The sequence below is a fragment of the Danio aesculapii genome, chromosome 18 (assembly GCF_903798145.1).
Source record: "Danio aesculapii chromosome 18, fDanAes4.1, whole genome shotgun sequence".
Lineage (NCBI taxonomy): Eukaryota > Metazoa > Chordata > Actinopteri > Cypriniformes > Danionidae > Danio > Danio aesculapii.
In genome coordinates, this window is record NC_079452.1 from 17393778 (window position 1) to 17419987 (window position 26210).

The window sequence follows — 26210 nt, forward strand, 5'->3', positions numbered from 1 at the left end:
GTCTTAAAGCCTTTTTCGATGGGTTATTTTTACTATTTATGATAGCATAGCAGTCAAAATAGGACAAATGAGCTCATGTATGTATATTTCACTTCATATTTCATAATATTTTAGAATTTTTAATATTGTCAGTGTCTTGAAATCCATAAGAAATCATTTTAATATCATGATTTGAGAAAAACTTGTATTGTTAATGTTTAAATGGAGGGGACCATTAAATAAGGGAGAGCGAGGACGAAAAGTAACAAAATAATAATAAACTAGATTAAGCCAGTAAATCTAGCAAATATTATTGTGTTACTAACAAAGTGTAACTTTTGTTTAAAGTGGCGTTATATTGGAGTTGTTCTACACTTGTTACACTTTACAATAAGTTTTCATTAGTTAATGCAATTGTTAACAAACATGTATAAATACTGTAATAAATGTTGTTTGTTCATGTTAGTGAATATGTTCTAATTGAACCTCACTGTAAAGTCTTACCTTTTTTTTTTATTTATCACCAAGGCTGCATTTATAATAATAATAATAATAATAATAATAATAATGGGAAATACTTTATATTTGTAAATGTTTTAGAATTTAAAATATTTTCAAGTGCAGTTCAGTAGTGATTTAAAGTTTTAATTGTCAAAATTCTTCAGAAATAATTGTAATATGATGATTTAGGGAAACATTTTGTATTAAAATGGCTTATTTCTGTAAATATTATATTGTAAATTTAAAACAACAGCATTTATTTAGATAGATAGATAGATAGATAGATAGATAGATAGATAGATAGATAGATAGATAGATAGATAGATAGATAGATAGATAGATAGATAGATAGATAGATAGATAGATAGATAGATAGATTTCTTGCTCTATTTGCTTCTTTTTTTTTACTTCACTCATAAATTCCAGCAGTATCCACAAATAGGTATAGATTAAAACAATAGCAAAATAACTAAATACACTCATTCTCTCTCTTCTCTTCTCTCTCTCTCTCTCTCTCTCTCTCTCTCTATATATATATATATATACACACACACACACACACACACACACACACACACACCAGAGTACATTTATCTATATAAACATGCAAATACAGTGATATACATCAATCACATACATTCATTATTAATAAAAGGTCCTATAGTGCGATTTCCTGTATAAAAGAAAACACCAAACAGGAGTGTAACAAGTGCAATATGTGCTGTTATAGATACAGTTTCTGCTAAAAAAAATAAACATCTTTTAAAATGTGGTTTTTATGAAAAAAATGCACTTTCGTCCATCTTTTTCACTGGCCTTTAGAAGAAAAATGCTTCGTGATTAACCTTGTATAAGTCTGAATGTCATAGTGGTCTTGAAAAGGTCTTAAATTTGACTTGCGAAAACCCTGCTAATATAAATATTGGCGTTTGAAACCAAAAAGAAAAGTAGGAAACGTGTAATTTGCAGTCATACAAAGGTGTATTACGGCAAGGTTATTGCCATAATTAATAGAGTATTTTTTTTTTTTTTGTGAGAGAGTAATATTGTATTATTTTTAGTAACTTTAAAGTCTCCACAGGGATTCATGCTGCGCGCGCTCGTGTGTGTGTATGTGCGCGCGTGCAGAAAGAGCAAGAGGGAGAGAAAGAAGGGGAGAAAAAGCAGAAAACTTCCATCTAAAGTTTGTCGGAAGTGAATGTTTGGGAGAAAGGAAAAAAACGCCAATATGGGGACTTGATGCATTGGCGCTTCGGTCTCTGTGTGATTGTGTTTGCGGGGCCCAAGCAGTGATTCTCACCCTGCGCTTAATCCACAGCCCAAATCCGCCGTCCGGGACCAGCACTCGGATCACAAACCGCGTTTGGAGAAATATGTGATTTTTTTTTTGCACGCTCGGTTGAATGTGCGACTGCATCGGGAGACGCGCGTCATTCCCGATCCCAGGCGGAGGATGGAGAGGAACTACCCGGGCTCCAGCTTTACTGAGCCGGGCAGCGCGGCGGCTCAGACCGCGGGCTGGGCCTACAAACCCAGGTACGAGAGGGCGGGTCGCTTCCCGAGGAAAACTCCGGTGATGGAAGGCCTAGCCAAACACACAAACGCGTAAAAGTGTCAAGACAAACACAAAGGCAGATTTAACGGTGTTAATGCGTTTATAGCTCGACTTCCTCGCGCTGTGGTGATGTTTGCCTAAATGCTCAAATCTCTGACCACCTTTAAATGCGCGTAGCACTTACGGCGTAATCATTATTATTCATTACATTATATATTTTTTGCGCATGAATCATCAGAAAGTTCAGGGTAAGGTCTGTGTCATCTGAATAATACTTTCATATGTGAAGTTATACAGCAGTCTGAGTGCGCAGACATGGAGGAGGTTTGTAAACAATTGATCGATCAGTGTTACAGAAGGGCCACGTGTCTGCAACTTTACACAAAGTGTCTATTTTGTGGATAAAAATATGTCTGTCATTGATTTACGTTTAACTTGCTCAATTTTGGTGTCATTGCATCATTTTTATATGCATAAAATGAGTCTCTTTATCTTGCAACGACGTTCAAAACAGTTAAATGTAATAGTTATGATAAAATATATATATTTAATAAGTAAGTATAATAAATAAGTGTAAAAACAGAGTAATGAAACTAGAGGCTGTGCATTTGTGTGACTGTACAGGTTGCAAACTTCTGGTAGGTGCATTACAGTTGACCCACTTTGCAGTGGTGTAAAGTAGCAAATTACAAATACTCAAACTACTGTAATTGAGTAGTTTTTCTCAGGAATTGTAATTTACTAAGTAGTTTTAAAATGTTTACTTTTACCTTCCTTTGATTACATTGTTAGTGCAGTATCAGTACTTTTACTCCACTACTTTCCATAAACCTGCAGTCACTACTTTATTTCTTTCTTGTTTACGGGGGTTAGAAAAATCTGTTCTGTGATTCCTGTCCAATCAAATCGCACATAGAAGGTAAATCGTATCATACTGAACTACCTCAAGACATTGGCGATTTATAATTGCAGTAAACTGTTTGAAAAGTGTCCAAGAGGATGCCCAAAATCTTTACACGCATTGACCCAGAGACTGTTTAGATGCATGTCACTGAAGAGAAGATGACAGATGTTTACTGCATGATGACTGAAATGGCCCTAAATACCCAGCAGGCTCAAGACGTCAACATGACGTCAGATGGACGTTGCATTTTGTTTGGAAATGAAAATCATTTTGATGACAGAACTCGACGTCAGGTCTACATCAATGTCCAATATCCAACCTAAAATCAACCAAAGAACAACGTCTAATGATGTTACAGTTTGACGTTGTGTGGACGTTACTACTATGACGTCTTTCAGACATTAGATTTTAGTTGCCATACCTGACGAATTAATGTCAGTATTAGATTTTAGTTGCCATACCTGACGAATAAATGTCAGTATTAGATTTTAGTTGCCATACCTGACGAATAAATGTCAGTATTAGATTTTAGTTGCCACACCTGACGAATAAATGTCAGTATTTGACGTCAATATGACGTTGGTTTAAGATGTTGGATTTTGGTCACTTTCCAACACAACCTAAAATCAACCAAATATCAACGTCATTTAAACGTCGTTATTGGACATCAAAATAACATCCTTATACGCTGGTTATACATTGAATTTTGGTCACTCAACATAACGAACTAAATCTAACCTAATATTACGTCTTATGTTGTTGTGTGCTGCTGGGCAATAACTAAATGCACTACAGAATATTACGTTTACACACATCCACAAATTACATGTAAATGCATCAGCCTTTTACAGCGTAATACTCACTACTCTTGAGTACTTTTGAAAGGGCTACTTTTTACTCATACTTTGAGTAATATTGACAATAGATACTTTTACTCTACTTGCACTATGTTTAGTCAAGTAATAGTGCTTTTACTGGAGTATAATTTTTCAGTACTCTTTCCACCACTGCCACTTTGTTAGCTCAAAGGAATACTATGAAGCTATTCCTTAAAATACTTATTATTATGATTTTCTGTGTTCTTTTCATACCTAAATCTCCCTAAAATTTAACACACCGAACCATGAAAAGATAATGTGCTCAGCTTATTACGACTATGATTACTGTAGTCAACATTTGAAGTGAATCAAAACCTCAAAGTCCTGAAACTATTCAACAATACTAATTCTTGTCTTAGGACAATTGTGATCCACTTCAAATGTTGACTCCTGTATACTTATGGTTAATTTTAAGTTATAATCCATCCCGATATACAAGATGTTTATTCACCAGGTGGTTTGACAATCATAACAAGGGACTTTTAGTTTATTACACTGTCATAGCATGCAAAAATCATGGCTTTTAAAGGGTTCTGATGAGATTTAAATGGACACAACACAGCAGAGATCAGTGGCCTTAATTTAATTTCATGGCTAGTGAACAGGAATGAGATTTTGTGTTTTCTCATTTAAAAAAAAGTTAATTGAGAATGTTTTCTTATGGTAAAATACAGTTTGATAGGGAGAATAGTTATAACAAATATACAAATATTTAGAGTTTTCTGAAATATATGCAGCGGGGAAATTAAGTATTAAACACGTCATGTTTTTTTCCTGGAAGTAATATTTTTGTTGACATGGAATTGAACCAGATTTTGAGCAATACAAACATAATAATAAAATAAAACAAACATCTGAACAATGAAACAACACAAGGAGAAATAACTGAACAACTGAAATGTATTTAATACTTTATATAAAGGCTTTTTTGGTGATGGCAGCTTAAAGACGGCTCTCATATAGAGAATGAAGTCACCTGCATTCCTCAGGTGTGAGTTTCTCAGACTTCAACAGAGTGTCAAAATCTTGATGGTTCTGTGGATCTCGTCTATCAAATCTGATCTTTATTTTGGATTCTCTGTTGGATTCGAGTCAGGTGATTGGCTGGGCCATTCTACAGCTTGATTTTCTTTCTCTGAAAGCATTTGAGAGTTTCCTTGGCTATGTTTTGGATCATTGTCTTGCTGAAATGTCCATCCTGGTTTTACCATCGATGGCAGAGGGTTGCAGAGATTATTAAAGCAGAGATTTCAGCTGATGTCTGGGCTTTCACTGCCTTTCCTTACCTCCCTTTCCTCATGTGTTCAAAACATTTTCCCTGTATCATTTCATTTTATTGTGCATAACTTAATTTGTAAACTAATTAGATTTGTTTTCTTTGCATATTTGGATTTCTTTGGTTGCTATCAACATCCGGTGAAAATTGCAAGTCAACAGCACCTTTAAAAATATGTTGACGTGTTCAATACTTATTTTTTCCATTGTATATATATTTTTTCGGTTTCCTCTACTTTTTAGAGCAGTAATTACTAAACCTGTCATGTGTTAACACCCTTGGCATAAGTTAGTCGTTTCAGTAATAGTTTCTTTCACATTAAAATCAACTGTTGCTTGCAATTAAACATCAAAGTGTATATTTTGGTTCAGCGATTAATTCTCTTGCTGTATTTCTATAGTTGAAATCAATCAATCATTTGAAAAAGCTGACTAGAACTAGTTGAAGAAATCCACTCTATTGGTTTGCGATGACTCTACACGCATCCATACTGAAGCCATTATAAACAGCTAGGAAACAAATTCCCTGGCTGTGACGTTTACTTATGCAGATGTTTATTTGGCAAAATGTATAATACAGACTTGTCTCTATTTAGCAAGAGATGTGGCATTGCTGAAATCACAGCAGACAGACCAACCAACTAAAATAGTTTCCATGTGTTTTCTCTGTCCAAACTCGATTATCTTTGTAGCTTATGCCTTTTTTCTCATTTGCTGTGAAGTATGACTTGCACATTTAAAGTAATGATTGTTTATTTTATTGCAGTACATTTTGTGTTTAAATATGCACACTATAAAACAGCCCAATCTTCTTCTACCAGCATATAAAGTAGGCTGCCACTGCTACAAATCTTCCAGCATCATTGTGAACTTGTGTAACATCTACTGTTGTGTCTGAAATAGTCTGTTTTTGTTATTCTCACTGATCTATAATAGAGAGGTCAATTCCATTGACCTTATTCTTTACGTACGAGTGGGTGCACCCATTGGAATCTATTTGGCTCGAGACTTCCGTTCTCTTTCACTTCCATTGATTTTTAGACGTTAAAACAGCTCGTTATGCTGCCTGATGTTGCAAACTCACATTTTCTTATTATATTAATTTATTTACTTTTTATATATAGTTATGAACACACTAGTTAGTGCAAGTTTATGAATATGTTTTATGCTGTTTATTATTTCTAATCATTTCTCTCATAGGCAACTGAATCGGAAGTTCTAAAACAATCACAAAAAAATGATCGCATTTCCACATTAAAGAATAAGTGGGGTTTATTTATAAACTAATTTTGAGAGGAACAAATGCTTATGATTGAGCACAGCTGGTCATGCATTAGCCAATTGATGATTCACCAATCAGACGATTCCTTAGTTACTATAAATACCCTAAGTTCCATATCACAGCCATCTTCATTTTGATGAATCCCCCCTTCCACCCCTACTCGTCCTTCTTTCCTAGATGGGTGGCACGGTGGCCCAGTGGTTAGCACTGTCGCCTCACAGCAAGAACGTCACTGGTTCTAGTCCTTACCAAGCCAGCCGACGTTTCTGTGTGGAGTTTACATGTTCTCCCCGTGCTTACGTGGGTTTCCCCCGGTTTCCTCCCACTGTCCAAAACACACAACTTAAGTCAACTAACTAATCTAAATCTGCATCACAGACGTGCACTGCTCCTGGTAAGTAGTTATATCTTAAGAGCAATCCCTATCTGTTCATTAGCTACTACAGCAGGGGAGTTTTCGAGATCTACCTGAGCTCAATATGCCCGCTCGCCATGCAACGGGAGGGAGCCATTGGCTCGAGGATCTTATGAGCTCAGGGCTCTCTCTAGGCATGGGCAGGTATAGCATTCTGACGATATGATAACCTTGGATAAAAATATCACAGTGTCTTGGTATCACGGTATTGTGATTATTGCTTTAAAATATATATTTTTTAAAATGTCTGGGTTAAAAACAAATATTTCAGGCTAAATAATTAAAATGAATCATTGACTTCTGCTGTCTTCATTATTTTTAAAAACAGAGATTTATTTACAATTTAAATGGCATCTTTGGATGGACATACTGTTGTCCTAAAAAAAAAAAAAGTAAAAAAAAAATCTTACACATACCGTGGGAATGCCATTACAGAACGTTTTAGTGGTTTCAAAACCTTGACTTTTCCAAACCGCGATATACCTTAAAAACGGTTATTGTCCCATGCCTAGGACATCATGAGACTCCCGGAACAGCATGCCAAACACGCTTTATAATGATTCATCAGCTAAGTGTGAACTCTTTAAGGTGAATATGAATCAGTGTTTATACTATAAATGAGTTTTTGTGTGAATTTGTATGATAAACGCCTCATGAAATTGTGCATGTTCCTGTCCTAGAACTAAAGAATCTTTGTATGATCTTTGTATGATTGTATGTGTAAATCTTAATTGACCTTTTTCCTTCATAGTTCAAGTTATGGTTCTACACAGTTGGACTCTGAGCTGGTCCAGCGGCAGACCTTTGCCTCTAGTCACCAGTCTACGTTTACCACCACGCACCTCCCCACAGGTGAGCAAAGGGGCTTAGGCCAGGAAACAAGTATAGTCATTCCTTAAAGTCGTTGACAGCTGTTGTATTTTTCTTTTAGGAGTGTTTGACTCGAATCAGCACAGCACAGCCAGCAGCAACACTACTGAATCATCAATTTTGAACTTCCTCTCTGCTATTGAATCTCGTAGCCTTCAGGCTGGACCTGCTGGCTCTACTCTTCTCCCACCATTTCGAAGCCCTTCCTGGCAAACTGGTAAAGATATATTAGGTCTCTACTTAAATCTACTATAGGGTAATGTCATCAAGTGTTTTTTTTATTTAATTTGAATAAAATGTTCATTTCATTCTTTATTTCTTTGTATAATATGTTAGAATTTTATCTGATCATTTTTCACCCACCTTAAAAACTGTTTATTTGCTGCTGTGTCACTTTTTAACTATTGGACCGAATGGTTCTGTAATGTTATTGGGATGGTGACAAGGGAGGTGCGGATCTAAAAGCAGGTTTATTGAACAGAGAATGGTCAGGCAAGCAACGGTCAACACAGGGGCAAACAGATGTATACAGGAAACCCAGAGTCATAGTCAAATAACAGGCGAATGGTCAGTACAGGAAGGCAGCAGACAACGTAAAACAAACAAAGCAAAACAAGGGTCAAAACCGGCAAGACAAGGCAAAGGAAACGCGTCGTAAAGTTCATGAACAGAAAAACAAGACTCAGCAAAGAGGTGTGCTGTATAAATAGTCCATGTAATCAGTTCATGAGCAGCTCCCAGCCGTGAGTGAGTGAAATCAACGGAATGAGGAACAGGTGCGTGTGAGCGGTGCATGACTGGAACTTGTAGTTCATATACTGGCGGATTTGTTGCTCTTTAGTGAACTATGTGTCTACCAGCGATCTGCAGCCGCTAGATCCCTGGTGATGATAACATGTTTTCTTTGCTTAACAATTTGCTTAACTTTGCATAACTACAACTGGAACCACACATGTCCGTTATATTGACTGTCATAATGGCCATTTGGCACAATAGTAGAAAAGCAGTCTATAACTCCTTTTGTAAACTCCTATGCCTGTGAAATTAAATAGCGTGGAGGATTAAATAGCACATTGCTGTGCTCAAACTTTATAAATTTTAAAACACAATCCTAGCTAAAATGCACCACTAAAACTGCTACAGTCATACCAAAGGGATCAGGTACTTTATTTTCTGACAGTTGTATGTGGAGTGGCAGGTGGTACACACAGAATGGAAAGGTCTTATAGCATTAGTTATTCTGGTATTAAGTATAAATAGCATAAGTCCCTCATTTTCCAATCTCTCCACTCACTGTTTTTGGCCACGCCATATTTCAGGCATTAATTGCAGAGGTACAGTACATTTTTGCAGCTTAGTTTCAATAGATTGCCTGTTTGCACTGAAGTAATTTACAGTATAAATTACACAATGAACCCTTTTATCTAACAAAATCAAGCAAATATTTGATCACTCATGATAGGACCCTATTTTCAAAGTGTTATTTGAATGCGTAAGGAAGCAAAATGACCCCTAATTTCAGTACTGCCTACAGAACACCAAACTATTATTTTTTCTCTTATAGGTGCAAACTCCTCAACAGAACTTTTTCTTACTGGAGCTCTGCACGCATCAGGAACGTTTCCGACACCATCTGCGCTTTCATCCTACCAGCATCCCAGTGCCTTTCCTACCAGAAGTTTCACCACTGCATCAGCACTTGGTGTTCAGGACAGCACTTTCAGCTCTTCAAATGGTCTGCTATCCTCTAATGACTCTCTGCTTCAGCTCAAATCCTCTCAGAACACAGTGCCAACTGCACTTGCCTTTGGTGGTACATCTCTAGGGGTTGGCTTGCCGCCCCAGTCCTCCACATATCGCTCCGCACAAGAGTCAGCCCCACATCTCCTTCAACCCCAGTTCAGTCTGCTGTCTGCATCCTTGGGTAGTTCCCAGCACGCCCCTCAGCCTTACAGTGGCCCAGTTTTCTCAGGCTCCATTGAACGAGCACTTCAGCGTGAATGTAGTGTGATCAAGCACCACCAGCGGCCTTCTAGCACCCAGCCTGTCCAGGAGCAGCTGGCTAACAGTGCTCAGCACTCCCTACAGGGTTACCTGCATGATGAGAGTGACGTTTCATATCAACAGGACCTGTCCCCGCACACACCCGTACCCTGCAGTCCTGCGGGTGACCCTTCTCCCCTAAATGGCACTACACAGCAGAAGACAGCTTCTCAAACTCAGGCCTATGCTTCTTCTGTCCCCTCCCCTGGGTTTTCCAGCTCAACTGGAGTAAAGGTTAAAGATGGTTCTTCCAGTATAGCACAACATCCCAGTGAGAACACAGACTCTCAAGTCCAGACAAGCTCTCCAGGCCTGCAGCCGCAGAGCTACTCCTCCCCAACACAGAAACAAAGCTCAGTAATCGCTAGCCAGTCACAACCATACACATCAACGCAACTTCCAGGCTTGGTTTCCGTTAGTGCCTCGCATACTTATATCACATCTCAAAGCCTGTCAAACAGCCTTAGCCAAACACAAACCTTTTCTTCTAGTTTGCCTGACAAACTTCCTTCCATTTACAAAACTCTCTCCTCGTTCCCTAGTCAGTCTGAAGCTGAGACATCTGTAAGCCAGTCTCTTATTTATTCCTCCAGTCAGCAGCAGGATTTGCTGCCTTCGGGAAACAGGGAAGGGTATGGGACACATGTGCAAACTCTTTGCATGGGAAGTCCTTCTCAAAGCTATTCTTCCAGCCACTCTCAGGGCCTGCCAACCATTAGTTTTTATACCCAGGGGCCGGCATCTCTTAGCATACCTTCACAAAACTATGTGTCAAGTCAGCCTTTAACCCCTGTCCCTTCCTTCTCACCAAATTGTTCCCGAAGTTTATCATCCTCTAACCCAGGACAGGACTACGTCCTAATGCAGTCCTCTCCTGGTAGTAAGACAGACAGTGCTCTGTTACAGCAGAAGTACTTGTTATCTGTTCAGTCATCAACCTCTTCTGCTGCCACTCACACCCAGGTCTTACCAAAGGACCAGTCCTCAGCTGAGATTAAACCACACCAAGAAGATGAGCAAATGTTTCTTCCCTCAAAAGCAAGCTCTGGAGAGCTTCCTCTTGAGGATGTGCAGGCATTGCAAAAAGGCTCTTTGGTTACCTCCTCTCAAAACATTTCAACCAGTGAAACTGGACGACAAAACAGTGCAAAAAATGATGTTTATGTAGTTTCAAAGATGGAAGACAGGCACAACACCCCGAGTGTTATTCGTAGTAACTCTCGAACAGAAGAGCAGACCCTTTCACAGATGGAAAATGCAAAAGAACTCACTACCAATGCCAATGCTTCCTCCGACCCCAAGAGTAACTCATTGTTAATGCACTCCTCCACCCTTGCACCCTTGAGTGCTGACCAACTGAAACATCATACTTTACTTCTGAAAGGGTCTGGCTCTCAGCAGCAGAACCATCACGGACAGATTATACAAGTTCAAACGACAGATCCCAGACAGCTGTCTGAGGGGCAAACACAGTTTATCCGGGTTCCCAGCACTACCCAAGTTCTTCTCGATCCCTCTCACATGATCGTTTTGCAACAGCCTGTGCTCACCACAGCACAGAATCAGCCCAAGCAGACTATGTACATGCAGTCTGTACCAGTCCAGTATGTCCATATGAACAGCGACACTGTTAATTTGACAATTAATGGGCGTCACAACCAGCAATTTGTCTCTCACCAAGTGCCCACCTCAACAGGGTCCACTAAACAAGACCTAACACTAAAGGACCAGTCTAATCCTCATGACATAAAGCAAAACTTTTCCCTCAATTCTGTATGCTTTCCAGACTCCATGCTTTTGGCAGATGAGAGGAACATCCTTTCAAATGTTGATGACATCCTTGCTGCTACTGCAGCCGCCTGTGGCGTTACACCGCAGGACTTTGTCAAATCCGCATCATCTGATGGTGACATGTCATCGGTAGCCAACCCTGTAGACTCCAAGTGCAATTTTCAGTCACCTGACAATCGACACAATAGTTTTCCATCTCAGCATATGATAATTAACCCACAAGCCATGACTGTAATTGGTGCTCAAACAACATACTCCAAAGAAGAAACTGAGGGACATCAAGTGTTTACACTTTCACACTCTAATAACCAACCTGAAGAAAGATGCAACTCTGCACAAGATATATCTGACAAGGTTGCAAATGCCCAAGAAAAAAGTGATGTGTTATCCAAAGGACATTTTGTAAACTCTAGCAATGGCTCTGTGAATACTAATGGACTTGCTATTAGTAATACAACCTCAAATGATTTTCAGTTGTCTAACCAGGAGCAAAGCCAGTCAGCACATCATATTACTGAAGATGTTTCAAGTAATCTAAGCCAACAAAAGGGATTGAAAGGTTTTAAAACCAATGATAGTCTCATCGAACATTCTACTGATAGCCTTGCAAAAAAACGATCCAGATCAAAGGGTTCATCCAAGCAGACTGCTGAAGATGAAAATGCTCAGACTAAATTTCAGAAGAAAGGCATACAAGTTAAGCGGCAGAATTCACGTGCCAGTGAGACCAGTACAACCTCCGCCTCAGAGGTTTCCCATGATAACTTTCAGCAGCAGGAGAAGATGCGTCAGAAGTTAAAAGAGGTTGAAGAAAAACAGCCAGAGGTTAAAACTGGATTCCTGGGCTCCTTCCTGGACTTTCTGAAATCTGGATCCAGACAAAACCTATCATCTCCACCAATACGGTCACCCAATCGCACAAGGAAGTCTTCAGCCTCCAAGAGGCCTCCTAATCCATTACTTATTCCCTTTAAACCTCCACCTCCTTCAACCCCATTGATGTCTCCCGAACCTCAAAATGTCATTTCTACAAAGCGACTTGATGAAGAGCTCCAGAGGAACCTGGAAACCCTGCCATCGTTTTCCTCTGATGAAGAAGATTCAGTGGGGAAAAACCAGGATCTTCAAAAGAGCATCACTTCTGCACTTTCATCTTTAGACGAGCCCTCAGACAAAAAACAGAAGTTGGGTATGGAAGACATTTTGAAAGCCATCTATTCTGAAAAGTGATTAACTATTATTACTATACTGACATTCATGTATTTAATGGCAACTAATTTATTCTCTCCTGTTTGATTACAATTATTTCAGGTGACAGTGTGAAGCAGCTTCAGGCCTCGAGCACACAGCCCGTAGTTGTGGAACAACAGAAAGCTGTACAGAAGATCTGTGCGGAGGATTTACTGAAGGATGTGCCTACAGACAAGCTGGCTGTTCAGCTGAATGCAGTTGCTATCGAGGGCCTGATTGATGAGGAGCTGTCAGATAGTGGAGGGGAGGGCATGTACCGGGAACGTGATGAGTTTGTGGTTAAGAACGAGGACATTGAAAGGCTGACGGTATGCTGCTATTTATGAGCCAATTGATGTCATCATACAAATCAATCATTGTTTAAATGATCTTATTGAGCACATTGTATTGTGGATGTTATTTTAAACCATAGGTCTTAAACTCGTTTCCTGGAGGGCTGCAGCTCTTCACAGTTTTGCTCCAACCCTAATCAAACACAGCCGATCCAACTAATCAAGGTGTTCAAGACTACTAGAGACTATTTAGCAGGTGTGAGTTGGAGGTGGTTGGACCTAAACTATGCAGAGCTGCGGCCCTCCAAGAATTGACTTTGAGACCTTTGTTTTAAATGTTTACTTAGACTTTATGGTTGGTTGGTTCCAAACTCCATGGAAATTCTGTTCACCTAAATATCTGTTCACCTAATATAATTATAATATTTACCATATAATTATATGGTAAATAAATGAAAATAAATATCCATAAAAGTTTAAGACAGAAGACAGTTCCAAGAAGAGATACTAGTATTAAGTCAAGTCATTGGACAACAAAAATAATTTATTCATTTATTCATTTTTCTTCAGCTTAATACCTTTATTAATCTGGGGTCGCCACAGCAGAATAAATCGCCAACTTATCCAGCATATGTTTTACACAGCGGATGCCCTTCCAGCTGCAACCCTGCACTGGGAAACATCCATACACACTCAGTCACACACATACATGTGTTTGGACTGTAGGGAAAACCCACGCAAACATGGGGTATACAAATAATTTCTTAAGGAACAAATTTCTTAATGGGTACATGATGACTTGGGTGAGTACAGTGTTTCCTCTAGGATTTTTTCCAGCTGTGGCGGCAGACCCTGTTGTGCTTTTTACACAGATCTACCAACTACCTGTGGCGTTATTTCATTGACAAATGTTGTGAGCTCAGCATTACAAGTCAAGATCGCATTCATGTAATACGAGCATGTGAATCTCTGCCGATTTCCTCTGTTCGTGCACAAAACTTCTTGCGCTCCCTCAAATATACGCTGCTCAAATGCAGATTTTCTTGTGCGGTCTCAAATAAACACTGCTGAAGTGCGATTTAGTGCGTTTATGTAACGAGTGTGTCCCCAACATTTATTAGATTTGCTAGAATATTTATGAATGTCTCCAATAGACGTACAGAGCGGCATTAATGCATCCTAAAGTAAAGTGAAACGGCTATAAACTCCAGCAAGATAAAGTCATTGTATGCAGAGCTCTAGACCTTTAACTATAAATAAAATATAATTATGGAAACTGTTCGTCATAACTGAAAGCTACGCCATGTTTGCTGGCCTCCTGCATCACACACCTGTAGTCAGTCAGCACGTCACCTTAAAGGGTTAAACAAATAACGCACAGCACTACTACGGTTACAGAAAAGTTAGCACGGTTATAATTCACTTACCTTTTAATATGTTTTGGTGCGATTATAACCCGCTATTTAAAAAAAAAAAGGGGGGGGGGGCATGCATCAAATGTTCCTGAATGAAAATGAAAGTGCCAAACTGCAGTTAAAGTCAATAAATTAAAAATGAAACACCCAAAATTATATAAAACTCTGGAGGAAATGTGGATAGCGTGGTGACGCAATAACGTTAATCAAACTTGCTATAACATGTAAAACGAGATCATGAAAGGAACATTCAAAAAGCAACTCATGTAAACATCTTCATCATATTATTGTCTTATTCAGATAAAGGCAAATAATTTGATCACTGATGTCCATGTAAACGTAGTCAGTGTATTCATGGAACAACAGCTATCTAATCCCCTATCCAATCTAAGTCAGACCCTTTACTGAATAATGCAGTTTAGTTAATAATGGTTTATATTATGGAAATACAGTGAGTTCTGAATGACGGTATATGTTGACTCTTAATTGTTCAATTTCATTATGTGATGTATCAGTTGATGCTGAGCAGTTAGTGACGTTTTCTCCTATCTTCTTTCAACTTAGACAAAACCCAGACAGCCTAACTGTGTTTCATCAAACCCTTTGTCTCTGTAAGCCTTTGATGTGTTGTGTTTTGGCTGTAGGTCACATTGAAGGCAGGCGTCGAACCGCCAGCCATCTGGAAGGTTCAGAAAGCCCTGCTGCAGAAGTTCGTACCAGAGCTCAGGGATGGGAAACGAGTGTTTTTTGCCACCAACAGTGTAAGTGCTAATGCAAAACATGAAACACAGCGTACTTCAAATGCATATCTGAAAATGCTGTGAACAACAGGCAGTGTCATGCCCTCTTTACAGTATCTGGGGTACTTCGGTGATGCTAAGTTCATGTACAGGAGAGTACACGTCAAATTTCTTGACACTGTCAACAAGCGCGAGTATGTTCGTGTTTGCAGCAGAAAACCACGATGCAAGCCCATGCATTCAATGAGGTACGAGCCATTTCTGTCTTATTTATTAGTGTGAATCCAGCTCTTATTGTGAACAGTTTGGCTGCGCACATTTCATTATTAGGATTTTTTTTGTCACGACAGACCTCTTTCTCGTGTCATATGCAGGACTTCTGCTCCTCATATTCATCCTCTTTAATTTTTTAAGTTCCACACCCACATCTCACCATCTAATCAATAAACGGTGCATAGAAGTAAAGCCACTTTTCCACTGAAAAGCACAAGTATGGTTCACTTCGGTTCGGTTTTACTCTGCTTTGTTTGCATTTCCATTGCAGTTTGGTACCACCTAAAGTGTGTGAGATTATGACTATTGTTGCACCACATCTACTAACGTCATCTTAAACTCTTCAAAAACAAATGTGTGACAAACCGACCCATAACACAGAGGCACAGATGCTACAGATGGAATAAGCACTGGCTACTGCTGACTATTTAAATATAGTGCGTTTGGTGTCCAAAGTCGCTGGTAATGATGCGGATATTGACTATTTTCTTAGACCAGTTGGTGATTAGTCGTGTGTATACGTCACCTGACAAAATTCTTGTCGTCGATCCCAGTTGTAAGAGCAACAAATATTAACTTGACTTCTAGTTGATCATTTGGAAAAGTGGCAGAAGGTAGATTTTTTCTTATGAATCATCTGTTGATCTGCATCCCAATCATCACAAATACTACAGAAGACCTACTGGAACCCGCATGCACCCAAGATTCTCACTGAAATCCATCAAGTTTGCTAAAGGAAAAATCATGGTTTGGGGTTACTTTTGGTGTGGTGCGTGTGATAGATCTGCAGTGTGGATGGCAACATCAACAGCCTGAGGTATCAAGACATTTGTGCTGCCCATTATATTACAAACCACAGGAGAGGGCAAATTCTTCAGCAGGATAGCGCTCCTTCTCATACTTCAGCCTCCACATCAAAGTTCCTGAAAGCAAAGGAGGTCAAGGTGCTCCAGGATTGGCCAGCCCAGTCAGGAGACATGAACATTATTGAGCATGCTTAGGGTAAGATGGAGGACATGGCTTTGAAGATGAATTCAAAGAATCTTGATGAACTCTGGGAGTCCTGCATTTACGCTTTCTTTGCCATTCCAGATGACTTTATTAATAAGTGATTTGACTCATTGCAGAGATGTATGGATGCAGTCCTCCAAGCTCATGATGGGGTTATACACAATATTCATTATTTTTCCACTGCACCATGACTTTATATTCTATACTGGAAATTATTTCTGTTAAGTGACAAGACTTTTGTCTAAGCAAAGTCAGACCTTACTGTCCTAATTAAATAATTAAAAATCAAGGCATGATCATATGTTATTTTGGTAAAATGAGCGTAATCTAGAGGCCTTTGACTTTGATATAAGACACTTCTGATACCAAATGATCAACCAAAGTCAAGATGTTATTTATTGCTTCTAAAACTTGTATAGACGACAAGACTTTTGTCAGGTAGTGTATGGCTCGCTGGTAACCTCACCTGAGGTGGTACTAGAAGAAATACCAGGTACTAGGTGAGAAACACATTGGAACAATCCTCAAAAGTGAGCTATATCAAAGACTGTAGAATACACAAGACGTGTCACTTGTATAGTTTTGAATTTGGAAGAGTGTAATGGTCAATATGGCGAATCTCTGCGGGAGGGGCTCGGACCAGGCAAGAGTTTCTGCAGATTTTGTGTGAATTGAACGTTTAGAAACTAAACTAAAGAGAAAGTTGTTGTTTAATTTTATTGGTGATTCCTAATATGAAATTTAATATTATGCTTGGCAAGCAATTCTGTAGTATTTAGTTAGTTAGTTAGTTAATCCATTTCACCTATAGCGCATGTGTGTGGACTGTGGGGGAAACCAGAGCACTCTGAGAAAACCCACGCCAACACGGGGAGAACATGCAAACTCCACACAGAAACAACAACTGGCTCAGCCAGGACTCGAACCAGCAATCTTCTTACTGTGAGGTGATAGTGCTAACCACTTAGCCACCGTGCCGCCACTACAGCTTTTGGTTTCTGATTTGTTGTTACTCATTTGTATGCATCTCACAAAGCTGAAGAAAAGATGTGTCGATGCTTCAGTTTTATTGTGACTTTTAATATTACCCATCTGTCTCAGGAATGTCAGGAATATGACCTGTGTGTTCATCTTTATGGAAATGAATCACGCGATTCTCACCATTAATATGGTCGAATGAGTTAGCAATCATATTTTTTTTTGTGCTGTTATTCACTAAAATGTCAAGCCGAGCCACATGCCTCTATTGTGCAATCCCACTCAACCAAATATTTTTCCATGACACATCAATCTCCTGCTAGTGTGTTTGAAATGTCCAACATCAAACCGATCCCACACATTTCGGTTTAACCATTCTTTTGTTGACTGCGCTGTTAAAATTAATGTAAGTGTTAGACCCCATAAATGACATTATCTGTGATCTTTGTTATTTTCAGAAGCTCTCAGGCTAAAGCTCTTCTGGCCCAGCGATTCGCAGCGGCGACCATGTCGGACTCTCCTACGCAGAAAACAGCACAACAAAAAGCTCTTTCGAAACCCAGACCCAAGCAGCCCAAAGCCAAGGCTGAACCGCCTCCTAAAAAAAGAAAGAAATGGAAAGAGGAGTTCACGTCATCTCCGTCTGAGTCCTCGCCAGAGGCTGTGAGTGAGGATGATGGTGAGACGCGTTACAGAAATATAACTTGTACATAACTGAATGGGAAAAGTGGTGCATTTTCAGCTAGTTAAACCAATTGTTTCATAAAATGATTCATTGTGCTAAATAATTATGATCTTCGTACACTAAGGACATCAGCTGGATAAAGCTGTATAAATGCAACAGCAAAACATGTTCAATGACATGTTTTACAAAGTGTGACCTGAAATGTCCATAAATACCATTACCATTCGCAGCTGGGCATTTTAATAGAGCGTTTCTGCAGTGCAATAAAAAACGATTTGGTGGACACGCGCCCTAACACTAGACTTTACGGTTTTATTGGGTAATATGAACTAATAATAATTTGTCTTTGTTAATAATAATTAAAGCTTTTAGTAATACATTAGGTCCTACTTTATATAAGGTGGCTTTACCTACTCTGTACCTAAATCAAAAAAAATAAATACACTGTACTTACTGTGTTCATAATGTATTGCAGAACACTTCTACTACTCTTGAGGTGGAATATGGGTAGGGTTCAGGACAGGTTTGGTGGTATGTGTAGGTTTAAGGGTGGGTTAAGGTGTATGGATGGTCAAAATTAATTACAGATACATTTACATGTATTTAATCAATCATTAGTACTATGTAAAAACATGTATTTACACATGAAGTTTATTGTAACCTGATTAATTTCAGTGTAAGTACATATTTGTTAAGACCACCTAATATAAAGTGGGACTACTAAAAATGTATATACATTGTTATTACAATGTAATAAATGTTTTGCCTAAAAACAGTAACTGTACTCAACTTATGTTAATTTAAAATGATAAAACTGGTTATCTCCCTTCCAGAAATATGTGGGTCAAAGTCTAGTGTTGTCACGATACTGGAATTCTATACCAATCGGTACTGAAATTTTAAAAACGTAACATTTGAGCGCTGTTGAGCACGTTACTAAACAGCGCTGATTTGCTACTGTGTTCACATGCTCAACAGAAATGACTGTGATTGGGCGTGAAGGTCATCAATTCACCAAACTCACCTCTGTTTACTGAGTTTCACCACAGTTACAGGGAGCATATTAAAGTCATGTTGATTAGCTGGTTTGTCTATAAGCTGACATACGAGCGATCCTCTGATGAATTGCAGCTTTAAAACACTCCAGTATCCCTGTATCTGTGGTAACACTCAGTAAACAGCAGTGAGTTTGGTGAATTGATGACGGCCAACCACAGTCATTTCTGTTGAGCATGTGAACACAATGGCAAGACAGCGCTGTTTAAGAACGCACTCAACAGCGCTCAAATGTTATCGGGAGATGGACGTTTTTCAAATTTCAGTATCGATTGGTACCAAATTCCAGTACCGTGACAACCATATCAAAGACTGAACATCCCATTTTGGTGGCTGCATTAAATCACATTTACCAAATTGATTTTTGGATACATACAAATCCAACAACATTTGTGAAAATTAAATGTTGTTAAAAGTTCCATTGTCTTTGTCAAATTCTAGCACAAATTAAACCACTTGCATAGTCTGACCTACACTTATTAAAACATATAAAAGACTAAATGATCATATTAAACTTTATTTTAAATTGTTAAAAACTTCCACTGACCAGTGGGTAAAACCTAGTAGTTTGAAGAGTAGTAATGTATTTAAAATGACGTTTAATTTGCTGCGCTGTATTTCTTTTATCTAATATATAATCAGATGATTGTGTATATATAATTTTTTTGATATAAACTGTTGTTTCCCTAAATGTTATTTTTAGTTGGAGTCTTCTGTCAATCATGTTTACATATTTGAAGAAATAGTTCACCCGTCATCATTTACTCAGCCTTCACTTGTCACAAACCTGTTTGAGTTTCTTTCATCTGTATTAACCGGTCTGTAATGACACAAAAAAAGTTGTTTTGAAAAATGCTGAACGCTGGTAACCATTGACTTCCATGGTAATTCTGTCCGATTAAGAGAGTCAATAGTTACCGTTTACTGACATTCTTCAAAATATCTTCTTTTGTGTTCAATAGAAAAAGGAAACAAAGGTTTTTAACCACTTGAAGATGAGTAAATAGTGACTAAATATTTATTTTTGTATGCTGAAATATCCCTTTAAATCAATCCTGTCTTTTGTTTTCAGAGTTTACACCACCGGTTCCTTTCGCCTCTCGTTTTCTGAACACCAGAACAATGAAGGAGACTTTTAAAAGCTTTGTAGAGTTGCTGGTCAGTGTAGCTGTGGACGCAGACGTCTTGAACGCACTCGAGCGAGAGAACGGTGAGACGTCCATCATCATACTGTCTGTTTTGTTGATGTGGTTAAAAAAAATTGCCACTTTAGCTCTCTAAAGACAAATTTCATTGGACGTTTTATTCTACAAGGTCTTCTTTTATGCAAGACCAATTGACCATGTTGTCCTATTAAATTAGTCTTTTGAGAGCTAAAGTGGCTGTGTGTGTATGTGCATGTGAGTTTGAACAACGAAGAAAAAACCCCTTAACTGGAATCACAAGGTGCACCCACAGAATATGGCAGAAAATAACCATAATTTAATTATACTGGTTGCTGGTTTATTTATTTCTATCAGCCTGCCATGATATTTTGCACACATATTGCACACATATTGCACTGTGCACACATAAGCCTGTAAGCTAGGTAGCCCAGGCCCACATTATCTAGTTCACTAGTGTTAAACCAGTCAGCAGTAGCCAAGGCTCACACATAACCTAGTTCACTAGCGTTAAGCTGTTTTGTTGATGTGGTAAAACCAGGGCTTTGTGCAGGAACATGACTGAAATCTGATCCGGCACCTCATTTTACTAATCCCCCTCCTCACACAGCTACAAACCCCAAACATTTCATCCTCTCCCTCCGAATCAGTTACCCCGATCTGTTCCACGATCTCGCAATTTACAAATTAAGCACTTGGTAAAACTGGCTAGGGCGACACAGTGGCGCATTAGGTAGTGCTGTCGCCTCACAGCAAGAAGGTCACTGGTTTGAGCCTCGACTGGGTCAGTTGGCGTTTCTGTGTGGAGTTTGCATGTTCTCCCTGCGTTTGTGTGGGTTTCCTCCGGGTGCTCCGGTTTCCCCCACAGTCCAAAGACATGTGGTACAGGTGAATTGGGAAGGCTAAATTGTCCGTAGTGTATGAGTGTGAATGGATGTTTCCCAGAGATGGATTGCTGCTGGAAGGTCATCCGCTGCGTAAAACATGTGCTGGATAAGTTGGCGGTTCATTCCCCTGTGGCGACTCCGGGTTAAAAAAGGGACTAAACCAAAAAGAAAATAAATGAATGAATGAATAAATGAATAAAATTGGCTAGGTAGCCCAGGCCCACATTATCTAGTTCACTAGTGTTAAGCCAGTCAGCAGTAGCCGAGGCTCTCACATAACGTTGTTCACTAGTGTTATGCTGTTTTGTTGATGTGGTAAAACTGGCTAGAAAAATTAAATAAAAATTGGCACACTGCCACTTTAGCTCTCTAAAGACAAATTTAATTGGACAGCGTTTCAACCTACAAGGTCTTCATCCATGAAAGACCAATTAACCATTGTTGTCCAATTACATTTGTCTTTTGATGGCTAAAGTTGCAGTGTGCCTACATTTTCTATTGTGTAACTACTTTTTACATAATTTGGGGTGTACATTTTTAAATGTTATCGGTCAGGAAAGTACTTCTACTTAGAAGTTCTCCGTTACTGTGGATGTACTGTATTTGCTAGGTATTTGTTTAAGTAAACTGTTAATATTTGTATTATTTTATGAATATTTTTTCTTTTTTTTCCTTAAAAAATTACAATTAGTCAACATGACAAAGGTATTCACTTGACGTGACTAAAAATCAGGGTCACAATAAATATTAATTTCTTTTTGTGTTAAACCATTGTTGTCTAATTATGTTGTCTAAACAAATCGGCACACTGTCAATTTAGCTCTCGAAAGACATTTAATTGGACAACCATCCATCATCCATGAAAGAGCAATTAACCATGTTATCCAATTCAGTTTGTCTTTTGAAAGCTAAAGTGGCAGTGTGCCGATTTTTTTTTTTTTGTGTGTGTGACATTTTCTATTGTGTTTGGCTTGATTAAGCACCTGTTTTTAGGATTTTCCTAGATGTGCTCGCACTTATGTTTTTCCTTTCTATATTTAGTATAACTGACTGACGTTTGTGTTTGCAGACGAGCTGCTGCTGCCACACATGAAGAGAGTGGATGGGATGATCACAGACAACAGGCGGAGGCTCCTGCCAAAACTGCACATGGGTCAGATCTTCAAAGTGAGTAACTGTTTTCCATTTCGACATCAGGGTTCTGCTTTAATTTATGGTGTTAATCTAATTTAAAGTGCGCCTATTATGCTACTGTGAAGGTTCCTTATTTAGTTTTTGAGGTCTCCCACAATAAATTATGTCCATCCAATTTTGAATAACGTTTTGGCTTCTCAGAAGCTATAGTAATTAAAAATGTAAAACAGGAAATATGTTTGGACCATTGTTTTTGTTTATATCCCTCAAAATAGGCTATACTTGAATGAATATATATATATATATATATATATATATATATATATATATATATATATATATATATATATATATATATATACATATATATATATATATATATATATATATATACATATATATATATATATATATATACATATATATATATATATATATATATATATATATATATATATATATATATATGAAAACGCACAAGTGCATTTGATTTTAAGGTGTTATTATTTTAATTCATTTTATTTTGTCTGGCAGAATGCATTAGACAGTTTTCCTGAGCTATCTGTGGTCACTGAGCTGAAGACAGACTGTGAGACTCCTGTTTTTAAAGTCCGGTTAAGTGGAAGACCTTATAACAGGAAAACTATGAAGCCCTCAAAATCCCCCAGCAAACTTCCCCTGGTGAGTTTTCTCAACTAGGATAATTTTTGACCACTAGGAGGAGACCTTTAGATCACTTCAGACACATTAATTTCTCCTCATTCCTCCAGGAATACACAGTGGATCAGCAGAAAACAAAGTGGTTTTCCCTGTATCACTCGCTACAACACTATAAGTACCACACATACCTGATGTGTATGGAGGAGGTGAGGCTTCATTGTGTTTTGTTTGTGTGTGTTTCTGGAAGGATAACCAATCTACCAGTCCTTGCTGACAAGCTCTGGGAATATTTGAAAGTTATCTTGTTTTGACTAGCAGGGTTCGTATCGGTATCAGCTCTGACGTGTCTTGTTTTATCCTCTGTGGTAAACTACTTTGCCTTTTCAAATGGTTAGATATGCATAATGGTGGTTGCAGAATCAGTTGTAATAAAACTAAAATCATGATATAGCTCAGTGGGATTATCAGATCAAAGGCTGTGATGTTAGTGAATTATTCTATATTTTAGTATGATGTGCGTTTCAGAGTGAGGAACAGCACTGTGCCAAACACTTACCATTACACTGCTTTTATTGTGTTTTAATATTGACTAGGTTAAATGTATTTAACTGTACTTAAATGTGCCCATGATATCAATATTGCACATGCTAGTTATCATGATGAATTGAATATTGGCAGGGCTTGACATTAACTTTTTTGATCACCAGCCACTGCGGCTAGTAGTTTTCCAATGTTACTTGCCACTCGCCACTTTCACTAGCCACAATTTTGTTGTTGGGAAAATATATTTATATGCATAAATTTGACTTTGGTTTAAATTATGTGTTATGTCCACAAGCCTCCTTAACCTTATTTTATTTAATTTTTTTTCACATGATTTACCATTTTTCCTCTGGCCGCATTAAACTAATTATTCCCTTGCCAAAAATGTTTAAAAATGTGTCAAAACAAGCTAAATATAGCTTTATACATACGCTTTTTATTCAACAAAAATGTTCTTAAATAACAATTGACATTTAAAACATTTATCCTCATTTATCTAAAACTATACAGAGTAGTTTGTCCAGGCTAAAGGTCCCAGATCATCAGGTAACTATAGATAAATGAAGAGTTAATCTCCTAATAAAACAATGTTATTATAAATGATGATAATTAAACCATATCAACAGAAATAACTGCAAGTGAAAAACATTCTGTGCGATAGTGAATGGATGATCACATGCACAGGGTTAACATTGGGCCCATTAATAATCTGTTCAAAGAAGGGTAAAAGCGAAAGCGGCAACAGATGCTGCTTACAAAAAATCTGGATATCTCTTGAAAGCAGCATTTTCAATCTATTTTAAAGAGAAACGATTTCACCAGTTGTGTTTCCAGGCACAGTTGTTTAGCGCAAGGAAACAGGGGCTTTTGAGCGCTCACGCGTTTCACATCAGCTGTGCCTCGCTCACAAGGTTAGTGAGCGAGGCTCGCTTGTGTCTTGATCATCCTCTTATTCGTTATTCACCTGCTTTCTTTTGCTCGCGTGAACACTTATCAGTCATGCGGCTTTTTGGTTTTAAGATCACATTTGAGCACATATTGACAAACAGTCCTAAAATAAAATTCTAATCTTTAGAGACGAGGCAGCTCTGGCAGTTTAAAAATTATTTTCAACCATCCAAAGTGGCTAGTGGGGGTGTCTGTCTAACCGCCACAGCTGAAATCTACCCACATTTGGCGGGCTGGCGGGTGTTAACGTCAAGCCCTGAATATTGCAGCCTGATCTCACGAGAAAACTTAAGTATTTTACGTTTTGTCAGTTTAGTGGCTGAGTTCAGTCGTATGAAATTGTACAACTTTAAAAAGGAGGCGTGGCACCAAACCCCACCCCTAAACCCAACCGTCATTGGGGGATGAGCAAATCGTACTAAATTGTACGAATTAGATCGTACGAATTCGTACAAATTAGCCACTAAATCAAAAAGTTACGAATTGCCGTGAGATTGTGTTGGAATATTGGCAGATGTCTAGTTGTTGCAACTAAACACTTTAACAGCTGGTCCGTGGCATTTGTGTTCTTACAAAAGTGTAATAAGCAAGTATGTGTTTGCAGTACTATCACACTGCGTGTCTTCAGTGTGTTTCTCTCTCACCTGTCAGATTGAGCTGTTAAAGTCGCGCGGGAGAGACCTGGGGCAGGAGGAGACGGTGCAGACCTGCATGGGCAACAGATCGTGGGTCGAGGGCCTGTTCGATCGCTTCGGGGAGCTTCTGACACAGGTGCAGCAGGCCTGCCTTTAAACAGAAGCCAAGATTATGCTGATAATACGGAAATGAGCATTCATAAACCTGATGAACCTGCATTACTGAGGACAGACGTCAACACGAAGAGACTGTGAAGGTTTTAACAAATGGAATCTAATAGACCAAACGGCTGCCTTTTCTGACATCCACAGAGACGATGGTTTTACATGTCAACCTGTTTGGGTTAAACTAGCTGTAGTTGAATATTCAATGTCTGTGTCCTTTTTTTTTATCAGTAAGGATCAGAACTGATGATCGGTTATGAAATGCAGAGTGTCTTGCTGAGAACCTTTTATAGGAATAATATCAGTCTGTAATTATGGTTTGGGTTAGTATAGAAACATAATTATACATAGATATATATGTAAAACATCCTTTTTTTTAAACCGAATGCCAAATTTATATATAATACTGTACATTTTTGTATAGAGAGCTTGTTCGTCATTCTCATGACGAGATATAGAACACTTACCCGATGTGCTTTTTAAACTCTGTCTGTTGTAACGGAGTTGGTGCAATTCTAAAACTGCTTTTGTGAGATTTCATTGTAATAAAAAAGCATTTACTTAAAACTATTTTCTTCTGAGGTAAAATCTCTTTATTCTTGTCGTTTTCGTCTTCAGAACATTTATTTTATCTCACAGATAGATGTATTTTTCACAGAAGGAAATACTGTGGTCATTTGTCGTACGTTTGTAGACGGCCTCTCCGTTTATATGTCATATGCACATTGTATACAACATATAGAAAGTACTTTTATTTGGTGATTCTGCTAATTTGCCAACGTTTTTAAGCGAATTACTGTGCCGACAGCATTGGATTAGTTTTTTGGCTTTTTCAAGTGTAGCTGTGTTACACACTACAATGTTTTTGCTGACATGTGCAAATAAATTTCCTATCAAATGA

At 38.4% G+C, this 26210-nt stretch overlaps 1 protein-coding gene across 1 annotated transcript; it reads left to right on the forward strand.

The window, feature by feature from the left end:
- The first annotated feature begins 1583 nt into the window (after nucleotides 1-1583).
- On the forward strand, nucleotides 1584-26210 carry qser1 (glutamine and serine rich 1). The gene is made up of 13 exons (XM_056477866.1): nucleotides 1584-2016; nucleotides 7541-7641; nucleotides 7721-7876; nucleotides 9224-12682; nucleotides 12805-13052; nucleotides 15076-15192; nucleotides 15286-15419; nucleotides 17892-18112; nucleotides 20247-20384; nucleotides 22294-22391; nucleotides 22893-23039; nucleotides 23129-23224; nucleotides 25161-26210. The coding sequence occupies exons 1-13, from the start codon at nucleotides 1934-1936 to the stop codon at nucleotides 25299-25301; spliced, it is 5139 nt and encodes a 1712-aa protein (XP_056333841.1). The 5' UTR covers nucleotides 1584-1933; the 3' UTR covers nucleotides 25302-26210.